This window comes from Lissotriton vulgaris, chromosome 4_1 (genome assembly GCF_964263255.1).
Source record: "Lissotriton vulgaris chromosome 4_1, aLisVul1.2, whole genome shotgun sequence".
NCBI lineage: Eukaryota > Metazoa > Chordata > Amphibia > Caudata > Salamandridae > Lissotriton > Lissotriton vulgaris.
Window position 1 is genome coordinate 416,456,870 of NC_141691.1, and position 19,348 is coordinate 416,476,217.

General features: G+C 40.5%; 1 protein-coding gene across 5 annotated transcripts in view; it reads left to right on the top strand.

Moving 5' to 3' along the window:
- Positions 1 to 19,348, top strand: part of PCDH19 (protocadherin 19) — a 212,906-nt gene that overhangs the window by 148,598 nt on the left and 44,960 nt on the right. Inside the window, exon 6 of one of the 5 annotated variants that reach the window (XM_086918820.1) lies at positions 5,861 to 5,989. The exons of the other annotated variants lie outside the window; for them this stretch is intronic. Within the exon in view, the coding sequence (XP_086774946.1) occupies positions 5,861 to 5,904 (44 nt within the window). The 3' untranslated portion in view covers positions 5,905 to 5,989. Of the gene's footprint in view, positions 1 to 5,860; positions 5,990 to 19,348 lie in introns of those variants that run through there. 5 annotated transcript variants of the gene reach the window in all.

Sequence of the window (19,348 nt, forward strand, 5' to 3'; positions counted from 1 at the left end):
TGTCACCATGCATAATAGTTTTCCTCCTTACTAAATGAGAGGACATTTGGATTTTTACAGGAATTTATAACCTCGCTTTGTTTTTTGTTTTTTTATTGAATTACTGTCACGTGCCCTGCATTATAGTTTTTCTTTACTTGACATATTTTCATATTTTTTAGGCTGAATCGAGTTTAGCAAACCATTGCCTCTTCTACTTTGCCTTCTAAACCCCACACTGATTTCACTAACAGATATTTTTGCAAACTATGTTTCTCTAGGGTTGGAGCTTTCATAGCTTTACATGCTTCATGTATTCCCCATTGTCATGCTATGGATCTTTGTAAAAAAATATTAAGAAAGCAGAATACAGGAAGCACTCATTCAGCACTAGATTCTGAGCAGTCTATGCACATCACTCTATTCAGTGGTGGCTGGTAGGGAACGGTGGTGGGGGGCAGGATCAGAGAAGGGGATTAGAAAAAAAACCTTTTCTTTTCATCACTGATAACCAGCCACTGCTTCTTCTCGTCCTCACTGTTCTCCTGGTAGCACTCAGGCTCCCCTAACCCAATCACGACGCTGCTGTCACCATGACAGCAGCAACGTGATTGGTCTGAGTGCTGTAGTTCAGCGCTCAGATGGGGACTGGGAGGATGTGCATGTTCTCCACCAGGCTGTATGATACAGCCTGGTGGAGAACGTATTGAGTGCGCATGACTGTTTGGCCGGCCCAAGACGGCCTGCTATATCGTCATGAGCACTTGGTGCAGCAGCAATTACACCTTCTCCCTCTCCCTGTGACAAGCCCAGCCCCGCCCCAACCATTCTCGCTCCTTACAGAATAAGAAACTGATAATACCGTAACTTTATTAACATTGCGTTATTATCATTTTTTTTTTTTTTTTTTTTTTTTTTACACTTAGTGGAGGTTGCGCTCCTCCTCCCTGGCGGAGAAGCCACCCCTGATTCCATCATTTGTATTCCTATAGATAGGTAGAACCGCTGTTGACATGTCAATCCACTTTATTGCGTGCCCTTCCTCATTGTCCTGCCACCCACTGTATTTCATCCCTGTAAATTACCGCCACTGATGTAGTCAGGTTTTCCCTCATCTTTCCATGCAAAATGATAGCTTTTTGCAGAAGCTATAAGAAGCTGAAATACCCTGACTGGCGGCATAAACTGATCCCATTTGCAAATGTTAAACAAATACAATGTAATGTCTCCTCTAGTCACCTACGAGTGTCAGACAGTAGAACAAAATGTCACAAAGACTCTTTAGATTTCCTTGCACATGTTCTTGTTAGTTCTTAGCAGAATGCGTGCGCCTTCACGGACACTGTCCTGCTAAGTTCCATAAATAGCACCATTTTTCAGCTGTTCATGGAGTAAATGAAAATTACTTTTTTCAGAACAGCATATCCTGTGAAAAAGTTTAATCTTTATGTTAACAAAGATGATATTTTTAAGCCCCAGGACATGGGATTACCGTAGGTCATATATTCTGCTCTGCGTTCTATAGCATTATTCTACGAACCCCTTGGTTCATTGGTAGCTTTGGGTCAATATTGTCGCATTTCAACGCACTGGAAGAAGTACGCTGAAAATGTATGGCTTGCAAAAATGCAAACACAAATGACAAAATGTGTTGTCGTTTCTTGCATAGATTCCCCGACTACTGGCATTGCCGTGGATCACAAGTGTTTAGGAAAGCAGCTTCTTGTCAGCCATGAGAAAATCGGTGCCTTCTATCTTTAAAAAGAATGAACAATTCCGAAAGAGAGAAAACGTGTTTACTTTTGACTAAACTCTCTTTCTGCTGCATCTTCTTACCCTTTCTCAAGTTACATATATAGATACAGGGAAAGAAAGATGATGACAGCACAAGAGATATATAATAGATGACTTAATATAAATTAGGTCTGCTTGTTTTCAAAATAGTGTATGCTGATAAGTCATGCTTGTATATTTATGTATAATAATACATTGTTATCTGTGAGTTTTTGAGGTCTGTGGCTCATGGGTGGTGTAGTAATAAGTGAGTCCTGCATCATACCCTGCTCTCATCAGTATGAAAAAATGAGTTATCACACGATCCACTGGTGCACATAATGTTAATGCCAGATTGCCTGTAAAAAGGCAATAAAAGGCGCTAGTCAAAATTATTGAAACACTTTATGAGCATAACAGCATTCACGAAAATATTTATTGCGGCTCATTTATTCTCCTTGAAACGGCATACAGATAAGTATGCCAATGTATGCCATAATGTCAAGGAACAGTGTGTCCTAATAAATGATTGTGCTGTCACGGAATATTATAATCAATCAGCATGCTGGCCGCTTTACCGATAAACCTCATCTAGCATACACAATGCAGCCGTCACTGGACAATATGGACTCCCGTCTAATGGTCAGTGGTCAGCATTGTGTATTCAAGGCGCAGAGATTTGCAGTCACTGATTTAATTAAACTATGTATGACTCCGCCCTAAACCTTTATTTCTCGCAAAGATCATTTCATCCTCATGCACTTCTACCACGTGCTAGAATCACCAGCAAGTATGGTTCTCTGGTTTCTTCCAGACTCTTTTCACAAACGATTGAGTGCCGGGGAATTTTGGCGGATTCATTGACCATGTCACTGTATGGAGTGATACTACCTTCAGTGTGGACCTATAACAAAAAAATCGACATGTTCTCTTTTCATATACATACCCTGTTTGTCTCTTTTGGTAGATGGGGTTATAGAATTAATTCTACGTCCAGGATGAAACACATCTGGGGTTTACCAGCAAATGTATTACATGCCAAACATCTGCTTCCTGTATCTTGGTCAAATGGTTTTCCCAATGGCCTTAAAAGAAAATTCTGAATTTTGTTTTCTTGATTTAAACAAATACGAATGATATCCTATGCCCTCTGCCTCAAGTTAGACTTACATAGCTAGCTGCAACATGGTTGTTCAAGTGTAGGTGTTCCGAATTGCTTTATAAGCCCACTTCTAAATGGCAAAGGATCTATTTAAGAAAAACATCTGAGATAAACATCTCGATGGAGCAAGTTCACATCGACCTTCAACCAGCATTATTTTGTGATGTAACAATATCTTGCAGTTACAAATGTGTAAAGTATTTCATTGACATTCATTGATTGGAATCAAGTAAACTAAGGGTTGGAAGCTACAGTGTGTTCATCAACAAGGAGTTGAATCCCTGCCGAAAGTGCAGATCATCTCAATAGACGTGGTGCCAGCAGAGACATTTCAATTCATTGAGAAGATTCACTGTAGAAATATTGATTTAGACCCCACATTTGGTGTAGCTCCCAGTCAAGTTGACATACTCATCTGCTTTTCCACACAAATAATAATGTTCCTGACAATAACTCAAACTCAGTTTCACAAGGCTAGACGTAGAAAAATATCTTAGCGAAAGTATGGGTTGTAAAAAGAATATTATAAATTCAAATATTCCTAAAATGGGTAAAGTTTAGAGACGGGTGTACATACTCGAATGGTAACTTTGGCTATGCTCATTGTTAGTTATTGAACGGGCTAGCGATGACAGGGATCGATAAAAAGGCTGGTGTGGTTTACTTCCTAAAGCAGGTAGACATGCCACAGGTGATATTTACACATCGAGCGTGCAATAGTACCAGGTCTTTTTAATCTTCTGACACTTGGTACAGGCAGTAATAAACATTGTCCTTAACTATATCCAATAGAAGTATTTACAAACTGTAATTTCCACTATTGTTCAAAGGCCTTGGTTTACATCTATCTGGCTATGACCATTACTTCCTCTGTCAGAGTTGTGTTACAATCCCGTAAATAAAACGTGGGGGCACAGCGTACATATTCTACAGTTTTGATGATATGCCAGCCTTTTTGCTGTAAATTAGATGCAGTGTCAATAATTTTAAGCACTTTGAATTTAAATACTTACATTTAGACCAATATGCTAAATTATCAAAATGTGGATTTTAAAAAAAGTACATGCGCCTTTCGCATTGTTTGGGTATATCTGCAGTACTGCAGAACGTTTTTTCAGCACAAAGTGCTCCTGCGGTCAGTGCAGATATACAACATGGTTATGTAATGGTAGAAGTCGACTGAGGTTACCTGACGGTTCTGGGTCAGTGAAGGACAATTGTAGCTAGAAATACTCCAAAATCTGTGTGGTCTGCTGATCGTAGCTCAAAAGCTTCCTTTAGTAAATAGTGGCATCACCATTTTTCCAGTTTAAAAAAAGGCACATACAAGAGCTGAGCTCACATCATGGCAGTATTATCAGACCCCAATGAAGGCCAACATTAAAAGACATTTTTCTAGTTGTTCTTTTAGGGAACTTCCAGAATGGATGACTTGTCTGTGGACAGCACAACATGCAGGTGGAGGGTGGGCACACAACATTTTGTTTGATGAGTTTAGAAGTCAGCCAATTAAAGTCTTGAGGATTGCAAACATTAAGAAGATTGTAATGGCATGCTTAATTGTAATCCTATCCAAAGTCCTGCTGAAGCCTGTACAGCAGAGGAACATTCCCTGTAGCACATAAAGGGATTGGCCTCGTTCTCTGCAGCTTTAGTGGCCAGTGTATCTTCCCATGCAGACAGAAATTAGCTGGCGGTCAATTCATAATTAAAGGTTGGAGTCATTCGGTCAACAATCTTGTATCCCCTGTAAACGATGGTGCACCAAACACTGACTCTGGGGCTATAGAAGATGGCATTTGTGGCCTATATTTCTATTCTGCAGTTAGTGTTGTCGTCCTTTGGGTTAAAAGGTTGTGACATACATCGAAATGTAAACCCAGGAGACGGGATGTGGCCTTATGATCAGGCCTGCCGATGTTAGAGCTGGGGAACCATGTTCGAGTATCGGAGTTGGCTCAACATCCTGTGATTTTGGGCAAATCACTTAATCTCCCCGTGCCTACCACAAAATGAATGAGTCCTTGTGTAACGCAACTGGTGCTCATATTATATGCTCCAGTACCTTTGGTTCGAGTTTGCGCTATATAAAACTGCAAAGAAAACAAAAAAGACTAAAGATCAACATTATTGGTTTCAAATTCCACAAAAGGCAGTGCAATACCTTCAAGGACTACAAATGACTGTGTAGACAAGGTACAGATGATAGGACCATAACATGCAATACCGATGGCCAGTGTTCAATGTTGCATATTTCCTCAATTACACTTGACTGACCTTCATCAGTCTGGTCAAGAAGTAGGGCGGGGCAGACGGAAAAAAACCTAAGCCCAATAGTCGATATCATGGACTGCACTTAATTCTGGTTAGATAAGGCCATTTAAATGTATATTTTTAAGGAGGGGTATTGAACATTAATAGTGCCCATATACTGCTTCCAGGAACCCCCAAAAACTACAATGAAGAGAAAAATTCACAAAATAAGACTCAAATACCGAAATTAAAATTTTACAATAAATTGAAAAAAACACATCTTATGATAATTACTACCTCAAAACTATATTTAAAAAAAAAAGATAAATATCTAGGAATCCATGGACATTATTGATATTTTTAAGAGCACTTTGAAACAAAATTTCAATTTTAAAGGCTTGTAACCGGCATACACAGATAGACCAACTCAATGAGTAATGGCTGTAGTTTGAAAGAAATACAAAGAGGCCATGTGGTTTTTAGGAATAAATATGCCCATAAGCACAAATGTAGAGGCTGTGGCTCAAATTATCAGACAGGTTAGGGTCGTTCCCAATACGAATCCATTAACTGTGATTCTTAAGGACTAGGCATATTTTATAATGCACACCATTCTTTTACACGACATGGTGTCGGTTTTAATGTTGTGCAGACACTTTCTCTATAAGTGTTTTTCTTCTTTTTCTTTTCCAGCAAAATTTGTACACCCTAAATACCAAGCCAGAACTCAGATATAATTAATGTGGTTTCTTGCAGAAAAACCATCTGTGGCTTCTGATTTAGTATAAAAGGGAAAGCTGTTTTCAAGAAGACCATCTCATGGTGAGTAGTCTTCTGTTACGAGTTACTTCAAAGGTCTTTCCTAGCACATTTTAAATTTCATTTCATTTTAGCAGCAGGAAGCTCATACTGCATTTTTGTAATCACATACAATTCAAATGCATTTTACAAGTGAGCCACCTCGCTGTGCTGTATGCTCAGCTGCATTAAGCATGACTGCTATAACTGTTTAGTCAGAAGAGGTAGTCAGGTGTCACAGTTTTCAAAATCCATCTTGAAAAAAGTACACCTCATCAGTAAAAGGAGATTTTCTAGAGTATTGGACATAGTATGATGTTGCCATTTGCCACAAAAGTTATTAAAAAGACACGGTTTGCAAATCTACACCTATTAACCTAATTTCCGTAGTGGGGAAAATAAATGCCTCGCTTGGAAATGTACAAAAAGAAAAGCCCAGTAACACCAGTTAGTTGTGGGATCCACAGTGACATAGGATTTCAAGAAAGATATGCACTTCCTGCACTTTATTTAATTTTGTGGGTTCATGGCCAGGATAACAAATCTTGAAAAACTCATTATTATGATAAACTTTGCTTTCGTCAAGACCTTTAGCGTGTGTTTGACTTTGGTGTATTTGAGAGGACAGGGGAGACAAATGAGGTTAAACAAGTACCAGTACTCAATTAAGCACATTTAACTGCACTCACTGCAGCTGATCTCAGATGTATAGCTAGGCCAGATGTAGGTGATAACTGTGATCTTTCATATAGATGCTAATCAAAAGGGATTTGGCCTACAATTGTGAAATGTGTGAAAACTAAAAGTGTGAACTTAAAGATGGGAGACAGTGCAGACATATACAAAGTCATACAATGAGATCACATCAATGCTGGATATCAATACAATGTAGGGTGTCCAATCAGAGAAATAAAGAGTTGCTGTGTATACATTTCATGATTTAAAGGTCTTTTTTTTCAATGTTAATGGGCTATTTGGTGCGCAAACATAATTTTGGAGCGTAAGGAAAAAACCTATAATAAACAGTTACGTTTTGTTAACCCTGTATGTGATTAGTAAGACCTTTTCTAACATATTGTGTTCAGTTATGGAAGACAAGATGTGATGTTGCTCTTACCGAGCAGAGCAAATGCACATTGAAAAGTTCACATAATAGAGATTATTTAAATTCATCCCTCATAGCTGACAAACGTACCCAAGTAAACACTGGAGGAAAGCATGGGTAGCCTTCTCAAACAAAGATGAGTCACACTTTAGAGGAAGAGTTAATGAAGGAAGGCACTTGAGGAAGTGAAGTTTTCCCAGAAGATGAGGTCATAATAGTATGGATTAATCAAAGGAAAGGGTGGCTTAGGTGTAGAAGTATGATATTCATATTGAGGATGAGGACTATTTAATGGGTCCACGAGGCAGATGCAGATGCAGTGAAATCCAGAACAGTAAATTAACCAACAAAACTAAACCTTGCTTAAGTACAGTCATCAATCAGTGAAAAGTTGAATATATATTGATGTATGTCATGCCAATGGTGGGGATTAAATGAGAAGAGGAGGTGTCTCTGACAGACCTTGTTTCCATCATTCAAGGCTGTTAATATGAAATGTTGCATTATCTAAGAATGCATCATAGAGTATTCTCAAAACAGGAATAATTGCTCAATTGAAAAAAAATATTACCAGAAACTAGGATATCAGTTTAGGAGATGGAACCTCTACCAACTTGATAAACACAATCTGGTTAGGTCACATCACATGGCACAAGGTGCAGTCAACACACACAGATGTGTAGTTAAGTTCAAACAGTACCAACAATGTTAACATAACAAATACTACACCATACAATTTCCAAAGCAATGTAAACAATAGAGTAGAAATTGTGGATAAACATATACTAAGATCGTTAAAATGGGATAAGAGGAACCAGCAATATGAATATCTCAAATTTTAGGGCAAAAAGCTCTTAGAAAAAGTAAAGTGCCTTTGAAAACAACAGTTCACAGTTGATTGAGACCAAGGAACATTGGAGCTGAGATCATATTCACCAAGCGGGCCAACCAGGCTGAAGTTATCACCCTTAGACTTGTCACTGAAATGGAAGTCAAACTCTTCCTGAAGGGAAACATCCATGGCTGTGATAGTGAGGATACCACAAAGTCATATATGTCTTTATTTGAGCTCCTGCTGAAGCCATTGTTTTGGGCACCAAAGTGTCTGAGTAGGACAAAGCTGGTATTCCTTGCCACAAACAGTGTTTTCCTGATCAGAAAAATGTACCCGCTCACCCCGCCCTAGGTTCTACCATTGAACTTAGTCACTTTTCTAGACGTAAAAATCTTCCAGTGGGAAAAAGCTGGAGGCCACATATGTTTACAGTGAGGTCCCATAGAATGTGCTTTTAACAGAACAAACCTGTTTTAAACCGCCTGAGCAGCGACCTTTCTAAGAATGTCACAACACCTTGTCCTGGTCCTCTAGGGTTGGAAGAAATGACTAAGTCACACTTTTCTCCCACTGCTTGGAAACACCCTTCTGGTCAGTCCTCTACCCATCATCAGGACTGATTCATAGGCACCAGCTCCCTCTCCAGCCAGATCCCCTTCAGGGTCCGGACCTCTGTCGTCAGCTGCACCATATCGGAGGCAGGAGACCTTCTGCTTTTAAGCACCAGATGCAGACAAACAGGAGGCCTGCCACTTGACCCTTGAAGAGAAGTTCCAATCCTTGAATGCCAGTGGGATCTAGGGGTCCTTTGATCCATCCTATTCGGCCAGCAGGAGCCATAAATCGGGAGACTTCTTCCAGCAGGGCATTCTTTTTCCGGAGGGGTCTTTCCTGGTCAAGGAATGTTATCAGCATATGATGGTTGAGGTGCTAGTTTTATCCTATGCGCCACCAGCCAGTGCCTGGGGAAATATGCTACCCATTCATGAGTATATTCTTGCAGTCACCCCCAGGTTTCCCAGTACTTCTCTTGGCTTACTTTAAAATACCAAGGGGCCCATGTGTCAGAATGGCAGAACCCTTCTGTCACCAAGAAAGCCTAGCACCAGCTCCTTAGCCAAACTCTTATTTAAATGGGCTCTCCTTCCACCTGACAGGGTCCAAACTGGCCCTCTCCCTACTTTGACTGGGATCAGGCTGTCTTTGAAGCTCTGGGGAAGGAATAGGAGAGGATCTACAAGTCAAAAGAGTTAGTGTTAAGACTGCCCTTTGTTCTGGCACCAGCTTTTCTGAAGTGGGCAGCAGATAACATATCCCTATCCTTCCTGGCCTCAGAGGTAAGTCATTGTCTTTTGAGCCATTGTCGTTAACACTCCCAGTGAATGCATGTTCATTCCAGCTCTGGCTATTTGATGAGTGACAGAACTGGTTTTTAACCAGTTCTGGCCCAGGCAGCCTAAACCATATTTTTATGAATTTACTTTTCCACTTAAGTTATCCAAAAACTGATTACACCATTAAAACTGATTCCGAAGATTCAAGAAGAGATCACTTTGAAAGACTAGGCTGGCATTATCCAAGGTGGAGATGGAAAATGCAATATTTAAGTCACACCTAGGCCTGTCTTATAGAAAATATAGCTGGACCCTTAAAGTGAAATAGCTTTTTGTCCTTTAGTCTCTGTGAGGGTAGTGAGAGTCACAGTGCCTGAAAAAGGTGCTGCTTTTTTTCCTTTACTAGGTACCCTTCCTTATGGATGTACAAGGCACAGTTTGTGGTGTATTTATAAAAATATGAAAATAGGTTTTCCTACAAGGCAAAGACAATTTTCCTTATGTTTTACTTCAATGCCTTTAAGCTGCAGTCCAGCCAAAGCACATTTTATTACGGGCAGCAATATATTTTAGTCATGTATGTCGGTGGTGTAAATGCACTCTAAGATCCACATATGACAGTTGTCTCCCTTGACTAGTTCATTTTTTGCCCATGTACTATGGCTTTACCGGAAAGTATAATAGACCAAATGGGGGAAGTCAATTTTACCAGTACCAATTTTAGAGAAAGAGCCCACATATTGTGATAATGACTGGCAGTGTCACCGGGCATAGAGTCCTGAAACTAGAAAAAATAGAATGCAGAAACATAAGAAAAATCTGAGGAGAACATGAATCACAGACGAATTTGCTACAATTATGCTGCTATGCATGTCCTAATATAGAGGGGTGAATTATGTTCCTATCACAAACATGAGCAGCTTGTGCCTTATATAACCAAGAGCTATTCTTTATACAACGAACTGTGAAATATGGAATACATATCAAAGTGTATGTCCTGCAATATTTGTCTTTGCTGTTATGTTCTGTATTTTGCCTCACATCATTGGAAATGTTCATTTGTCAGGTGTAGAACTACTGAAGTAACAAACCACATCATAAACCTCATATTAATTTCCATCATTCCAAGTGAAATATCTGAAATGCATCTTTTAGCCATTTTGTTATGTTCATCAACATATTTACACCGAAAACATTTTATCTTGATTTATCATTGGCTGTGGGTCACTATTTCATATTTGAATCGAATAGGTTTCTAACGTGGGCTGGAAGATTGTCTGACCGAATACCTGTAAATATTTCACAAAACTGGGTTGGTGCATAAACAAACACAATAATACATTACTTTAACTTAGGTTTTGAGATGGTAGATTACAATTCACTTCGAAAAAATAATTATTTTAGTTAGATTTTATAAAAAGAAAAAATATAGACTAAAAACGGGGTAATTACAGTTTAAGCAGAGCAGGTTAATTAGAATTTTGTTTCCACTTAATTAGATTGTATTCAATTTTTGTCACAACTGGTCAGATCTGACAGCAGTTCATTTCACATTAAAATGGCCTTGACTCTTTGGGTTTACCACAACGCTTTGAAACATTCTCTGCCCCCTGTGGCTGCAATTACATTTTGGAATTCTTTCTTCAAGAGTAACACAATTTCTGGACGTTGTTGCTTCCACAAATGTTCTTTCAGTGTCCAAGATAGGCTGAGCATTGTCTATGAGTCAATGCATGTGTTACAGGAAAGAAAGAATATATCACCTAAAATCTGTCTTCTTTTGACAACTAACATCCGGTTGTGAGCTTTTGCTGAGAACATTTTTCCAATTATTCATAGAGTATAATCTCCTAGAAGCAAACATTTTAATCAAGAAAAGCTCTTGCATTCAATACATAAACCTAAGAGTGGGATTCAGGGGGACTGGAGAGTGTAATTAATTTATAGTTAGACATACTGTGTTTCTTGGTGTGCAACCACTTGTGGTTCGAAGGGAAATTACACGAATCCCTGAATATTAGTGTGTCATGACTACATTCTTGTCATGTCCCGGTTTAACGAATGATTTCCGCTATATCGTGAAATTCCCCTGGAAATTATCACCCGCGCCCTTATTCTGTCAGTCCCGGTTATTGGGCGTGGTAAATTGGCAGTACGTCTCCTAAAATGGCGTCTTTTCCGCTGCAAGCTTGTCAATTAGAAACAGATGCTACACGGCTTGCAGATCGAGCTCTTTGTGGTTTGGACTGAACATTAGGTGGGGCATTCTTCCCATAGAAGCTTACACACAGTGAGGTGCAACACCTCAGCAGTGGACGCCAGGCTGTGGAGTGAGATGCCAGCAAAAATGGGATGATTTATTATTCTGAATCTCAGTGCTGAGCACTGACATAGAGTACAACAAATCCATTCTCATCAGGGGCGGCCCTCCGAAGGCGAGCTCTGCAGGCAATTAGCTGGAGCTCTGAGCATGCCGCTGCAGACGATATGCTGCGCGCAGAGTCCCTCATCAGTCCCTTTGTTCATTAGCTCTTGAGTTGGCCTGTTGTACGTGTTATGGACTCCCTGTCACTGGCAAGCGCAGTAATGACTGATGAAGAAATAAAAATAAGGAATCTGTAAAATGGAAACTAATACAAGTAGGGCAGCCTTAGAAGAGCTATTGGTGAAGAGTTATTAAGTGCCCAGTATATTATCTACTAAAGACTTCTCTCTCTGCATTCTTCCATGACACACAAGAGCTATCACTACAATGTGGGCTGAGAAAGAGCTCAGCACATCTTAGATTTTAATCAATTGATTAGAAAGGAGTATAACTACCTCATTCAAATGCACGCTTAGGGAAAAAGATCTCCATACATTTCAGGTTGCGCACACAGATGCGAAAGTTTGTGATGAAAAGGGCCCAAATTGTGTAATTAATTAGAAGTTTATTGAAAACAGTGTCTCTCAAGAGAACCTTGAAGTGTGTAGTGTCTAACTGGCTGAGACTGGTGCCTGTCTGTGTGGGTGTGACAGTATGGACCCAAAAGCAGGAGAGTGTTGCTCTAGCTATCAGGCAGTGATTATCTGTATTTTAAGTGCCCCTCCCTCATGGGTTTTAAAATAACCCAGGCGTTGTGTGTTTCCTGCATGGGACATTGTAGTTTTCCCTATGTTAGCCTAATTGTGCACGATGTAGGCCTCATTTTCCTAAGCACACATTACTATATAAACACATTTTGCTTTTTTTCCACGTTGTAGTTTCACACAGAACCTACATATGTTTTTCCGTTCTGCTTTTTCCCAGGATTTAGTCTGAACACCGCTGACAAGGTCAAACAACAATCTCACTTGTTATTCTTTCTGATCAGGCACTAGCACCAAGACATAACACAAGAATGCAGTGTTGTTTATGCACACACATGACTAATATATAGATAAGCACATGAGCAAAAATCACACATGGAACGAGAGTTCTGCAGCAAGAGCACTGCGTCTCCTGAGAAGTAGAATGTCCATCTATGTATGCTAAGGTACGGGTCGGCCAGTAATCCCAGAGATCTTTGATATATAATCATTTAGCTTCATTAGCAAGGGCGGGGGTTTAGGTTATTCTGGTCTATAAAATGACAGGACTTTTCATGATACAAGGATTATTATTCATGCTAACAGTATTTTTAGTATGCATTTGTTTTCTAATTGTGGCACGTATACTGCATTTAGTAGTTTGAATTAACTGCCTTTGTGTCTCCTGGTTGTTTTATTGTAGATGAGTACAAGTAAGCGAGCAAAAGGGTGCTTCCTGGTACCTCAATCCTTGAGAGGATCAAGAGTGTTGTGCTCTGAAGAGCCAACTCACTTGTTTCTCTAGTAAGGTTAGGAGAGCAAGTGAGGTACTATAGTTAGGCAGACTCGGACCAATAGGTACTGAGGTGATATAGTGACTCAGTCCCTACATACTGATGTTCTATGGTTATAAGCACAGTTCTGTTCCAAGAGCAAAATCCCCACAACACAGGTACCATTTCAGTTGTCCTTACACAAAATATCTTTTGGAGCAACCAGCTATAGTTTAGAGGCTGATTTGCAATTGTCTTTTGTAACCCATACAACAACATTAATTTACTGATTGATGCCTCAAGGAGCTTTGTTTTCTGTAATTTCTCAGAAATATGAAGGCTGCCATGGTCACAGTCAGCTAAGATACGTTTCGCTCCATGACCTTCAAAACATAAGTGTGAATCATTTTCTTTAAAAGTAAAGAGAACAGTTAGATATATTTTAAACACACAATAGACATCCAGTTTTTTGCAGACTGTGCAATGTAAGATATTCTATTTCATTTGAGGCTGTTGTATTTTCTACTAAAAAGCACACTTGCAAATTGTCTTAGCATTATATTTGACCCACCTACATTTATGTGACAGGAGATTCTGCGAAAGCCTTTCTGCTTGTAGCATTAACCACCTAAGTGTTCAATGGGATCCATTTCCTCAAGTCCACCCACTGACATATGACCTATTATTGTACTTATCCAGAGTCAGAGTTCCTCTACAATAAATTGCACTATACAGAGCTTGGGTGGGCACAACGGGCATTTTCCCCATTTTGTTGAACCATGGGGCACATTTGTATTACAGAAGGGTCCGCAGACGCTTGTGCAGCCCCTGCTGTAATATCAATAGTGCTGGCGCACATATCATTTTTGAGATAAATGCATATTTAACTAATCTAAATAGAACACATGTATATAGTCGTAGTTATCTTAAAAATCTCGCATGGGTCCAGCCCTCCTGAATATTCATTGAACATTCTTTTTCCAGAGCCACTCTGTGGGGGTGTAGTAATTGCACTTCCAAATTGTGTCTTTGATAAACCCAGAAGAGTGAGGCATTGCAAATTCTTAGGAGTTACCCCTCTACCAGAGGTTACTAGGGGATGCATTAGAGTAGACAGTGCACAGCAGCTGTGGCTTACCAAAGACATTAGGTCCTTCATCACAGTGCAGAGTAACAGCCTTGCAGGGATAGAGATGTGCCTCCGCCCCCTGCCTATGTCTCTTTATGTAATAATGTGAAACGTCACCAACTCTTCTGGAAGCAGGTCAAATAGCATTGCCCAGTCCTGTACTTAGTGGACAATCCGCAATATGGAGTAAAATAGGTTCCTCCATAGCTTTCTTTTAGGGACACTAGGAACGTGTACCTGAAACCAATGATGTAAAACACCTATATGATTCACAGTAAACAAGTATACATATTATATTCACCTTATTTTTTAGTTGAAGACAGTGGCGAAAAGGATAGAGAAAAAATGTTTACTGTGTTGTGTGAATTCCAGGTTTCAAAACATTTTTTCCACAGCTGTGTAAATGACGAACACTTACTAATTTGCCTTTTTAATTTTGCATTTGACAGCTGGCACTTACACATATACACTACATTAACGAGCTGTTGATTAACACACCTGCAAAGAAAATCCAAACTCTGCTGTCGAGTGCTTTTTCAGATCTTCTAGCGGGAGAAAGCGACCGACTTCACCAACGGGGTGAACCTTCCCAGATGCTCGTTGGGCCATGTAATGGCATCTTATCCCAGTAATTAAAGATTCTCAGCTATCACAATGGGCGCCACACATGGTTGTATAGCACGAGTTAGCTCGCAAGCTTCCATGTTTACTCCTCGCCCACACTCTTCCACGGTTAACAGCCAACTGGTGTCTGAATAAAATCGAACAGGCGGCTAGCACAGCAAGCAAGGGCCCCCTGACTTCAGGCTGCAATCAATCTACATGGATAATGACTCTGGAAGCAGAAAGAACTGCTGGGACCGGCACAAGGAAACCCACACTGCGAGCAAGCCCTCTCTGTTTACCCTGTTGGTGTTACTCCACAGTACTAATTATATCGAAAGCTATCAAGCAGATATAGATTGTAATTATGAAGTATAGCATTATAAACTCTAAGCAACATCCTTTTAGTTGCTCATTATTCAAACACTAGTCAGCTCAAATGCAGTTCCTTAATAAATGTGTTTAATAAATACATTTGAGACTCTACTGCTTTATTAGTCTCAATGTATTTCATTTTTGGTTTCACGTTACCAGACGTTAGATTTACTTTTGATCTCTGATTGCCTTGTTGAGGTAACACATTGCTAATGCACTGGAGAAAAAGAACAAAGGGTGATGTCAGCACTGATAGAACCCAGTACACCAACAGCCCAGGCTTGAACAGAAAAGCCACATGCAGGGACCTGAATTCCTGCCAACATTAAATCATGAAGTTATATTGAAGCAAGATGTTTAAAACCTTAAAAACACACTCCATCCCTATGTATCCCATTCACCAGACCACATTGGAACACTATTCTAAAGCTATAGCTGAATAAGAGAATGAAATATATATGCTATGCATAGCATTCATAAACTGTGCAAAAAGTATTTTGGCACCCAAAATATCTCCCTGAATATATTGAAGTTAGGAACCATGTGAATGGCTGTATTTGATATTGGTGCCACATTCACCAGTCCTTTCCCTTCGACTCATAAGACTAAAGCTGTTCAGCTACTGCAGTTATTTGTGTATCAGGCAGATAGATTCATGTTTCCCCTTTTACACTTCTAAAGAAATGCTAGTCATCAGATAATAATGTCTAGGAGCCAAATTTACAAATATTCAAAAAACATAGACGGTCAGGATTAAGTTATCTTGCATATTTGCAAAATGCCCACTTCACCTTGAGCAAGAACGCTGCTGGCAAATATGTGTGCACCCAAATTGGTGTTATGTATTGTATTTCTTTATTTGTCAGCTTCTCTCTTCCATGATCCCTAAGGCTAAAAACATGTGTGCTTGTTAATAAGTGAGATTGTCACATTTTCTCAAGGCAAATATTTACGGGAAATGTGAATCCTCGACATGGCAGACTATGCAACAAGAAAACCATGCTTGCAACTAGGTCTGCAACTTAGCTGGCAGCCAAACAGAATGAAAATCTTTTTTAAAAGACTACTTCAACACCATAGCGCCATATGTTGTATAATTTTTTTTATGTGTGTTTACGATTCCTCAGTCACTTTCATTATCATTCATATTCTTGTCTTCTCTGACCTTATAATGATTGCATAACGTTTTTAATTCAATGAAACATTTTGACAACTAAATTATGTGTTTCTCTCTCTTATACTTCATAGTTTTAAAACAAAATACGTTTAACCCCTTCGCTGCGGCCGCGATTTTACCGCTGTGCGGTAAACAAAAGAACAGGGCGGGGCCGTGACGAACCCCTGCCGTCATCAGCAAACGCCCACCCCGGGGCGTGACAGCTGGGGTTCATCACCCGCATGGGAGGGGTTAAGGTCAGTAGCATCTGGTGGATTTTGAAAGTGGTGTGGCCCCTCAAAACCCAAAAGCACACTCCAGCCCCGGCAGTGGGCCTTGCCAACCCCGGCCTGAATACCTTCACAGGCTTTCAAACTGCATGCACACAAGCTTATACTAAAACACATTCTCAGGCATACAAGCAAATATACATACACACACAGTTACACACATGCACTCCTTAGCACACAGACAAACACACACTCATGCTGCTGAGGGCAGGTCTATGTTTCTGATTCCCACAATCATCTGTAGCATTCCAAAGGCAGGAGCTCCCACCCAATCAGAGGCCAGAATAGGGTTGAAGGTACCGAGGTAAACCTTTTTTCTCTATTTCAGCTTCTGATTGGGCAAGAGGGCATCTGACTGACAAGCTCCTGAAGCTCCATTATCTGACGCACTGCCTGACACTAGTGCAGCATGTCAGATATGTAGTGTCTCTGTAACATCTCCACCGGCACATGCGCAATACAGCTAGTGGAGCCCTCTTCTTCTGGCAAGGTAATCCATGAGATTGTTTGCATTGTTGCATGTAAAACTGTAACTTGCCAAGCAATTGTGGAAGAGCAAGACAGTGGGTTGACGCGCTGGAGCCCCCAATAGACAGTTGCCACTTTAAGGTGTTACTTATCCATCCTTCTCATAAAACACCACCCTCAAAAATTTCAGTGGAAGTTAGACAGTGACATAATTCTTTTTGTGGTCTAGAATTCAATCGATCAGTAATCTTGTAGTCTAACTGTGCAGGAGAGGGCGGGTGGCTCGCCTGTTCAGTTGAAACCCCAGGTTTTGAGGTCCTTCCTGAATTGTGGCAGTTATGGTCATTGCCTGAGGTGCATAGGCAGGGAGTTCTAGGTCTTCACAGTGAGGCAGGAGAAGGATATTTTTCCAGCTGTGGTCTTGCTGATCCGTGGGATGGTAGCCAGGGCCAGTTGAGCAGAGCAGAATTGTCTGGTGGGAGTGTAGAAGGAGAAGCGGTGGTTGAAGTATGCAGGTCCAGCGTTGTGGAGTGCTTTGTAGACGTGCGTGAGAAGCTTGAAGGTGATTCTTGTGTTGACAGGTAGACAGTGAAGGTCCCTCAGGTGGCCGGTGATATGGTTGTGGTGTGGGATGTTCAGGATGAGTCTGGGGGAAGCAGAACTGTATTTGCATAGTACAGACAGATTATCCAAGATGCACAATATTTTGATCTCATAGTGAGTTAAGATTTAGTTGTTTTTGACATAGACGTACGTCCATAGAACAGAATGAAATTCTGAAGACATTGGTAACACTTGTGGAGGTGCTACTGCTATCCTATGCCACTTCAGCAAAGGGATTATGGTAATGATGTCCTTAAATAAAGAACCTGATGTGAACATGTCTCAAAACCTTCACAATGCAGTGATCCTTTCCTGTTTTGCATTATGTTACACACACTCTTTTTTGTCTCCTTTGTTCCCATTTTTATGTACCCTTACACCTGGAACACAAAATATTTCTGAGTTTCCCTTGTCTCCAGTTTTCTAATGTTGGTCCTAAAAACCTGAATGTTTCTATTGAGTCTCTTGTTAGTGCATATATTATCGAGGTAGCTTATGCTGTCAGTTCAGCTACTAGACCAACTAACATGCAGGAAGGAGAGACAATGAAGTAAACCCTCACAAGTGCAGCTTCAACAAAAAGAGTGATTCATCATGAAAAGATCACTTCTATCCATTTCCAGTTACAGTGCCCTCACTGAGCACCATAGGGGAAATGGTTGTGCATGTTTCTCTACTGAGTTACTCAATTGATATCGTGTAGATGACGAATGCAAAGATTCCACCATATCTTGTGCACTCAGTTGAGAAATGCACAATTTCACAGTCTTAATCTTCTATTAAGTCACAAGTAACGGGTGGAGAGAAGGTGACAATAGTGATGTCTTGCTGTGTCAAAGTCTACAATCTGCTGCAGAAAGGGGACTGGCAGCAGGATCTCGCCAGGGCTGCTTCACTTATTAAAGCGTACATCAGAAAAACTGTGCCTTGCATTAAGATGCGTGGTCTCGTTGACCTTCCTCCAGAAACAAGATGTGTTATGGAAGCTGGGCTTGCTCTGGTTTCTTTTCTTTGCCACCACTTTAAGTAAGGTGGTTGGGTGGTGGGGAAGGAAAGCCATGACTGTCCATCAGGGTTTTGTAAAGCGCAGCTACTCATTCTTGGGGGTCTCAAGGCGCTGGGGGAGAGGGGCTGCTGGTCAGACTGGGTGGAGTATCATTCGAAGAGCCCGGTCTTGAGCGCCTTCCTGAATAGGGTCAGCGACGCAGATTGCTGTAGGTGGAGGGTCACGGTGTTCCAGGTCTTGGCCGCGAGGTAGGAGAACGACCTACCTCCGGTTCTGGTCTTGTGGATCCTGGGTTTGTTGCTTGGTGGTGTGACTATTGTTAAGATGCAGACATGAGTGAGTGAAATAATTTATAAAGCATACTCCACAGAGCAAAGCGATGTGATCCGTGGTGTTAAAGTTGTGTTCCATGTCATCACTGATGGAACTGAGAAATTGCATAAACTGTGACTCCGCCAGAATTAGTGAGGATTGGATCCCTGGTGTATAAGAAGCAATCACTTTTTTGTTTTTTGTGTATTCCTTTACTTTAATAAATGCTAATTATCCATTTGATTTTATCTGAGAAATACAAATGAATTATTCGAATTGTATACACAATTCAATGAGGAGAACGCTCATTCTTGGCCTACTTATCTTTGTTGAATGTTTGCCAATT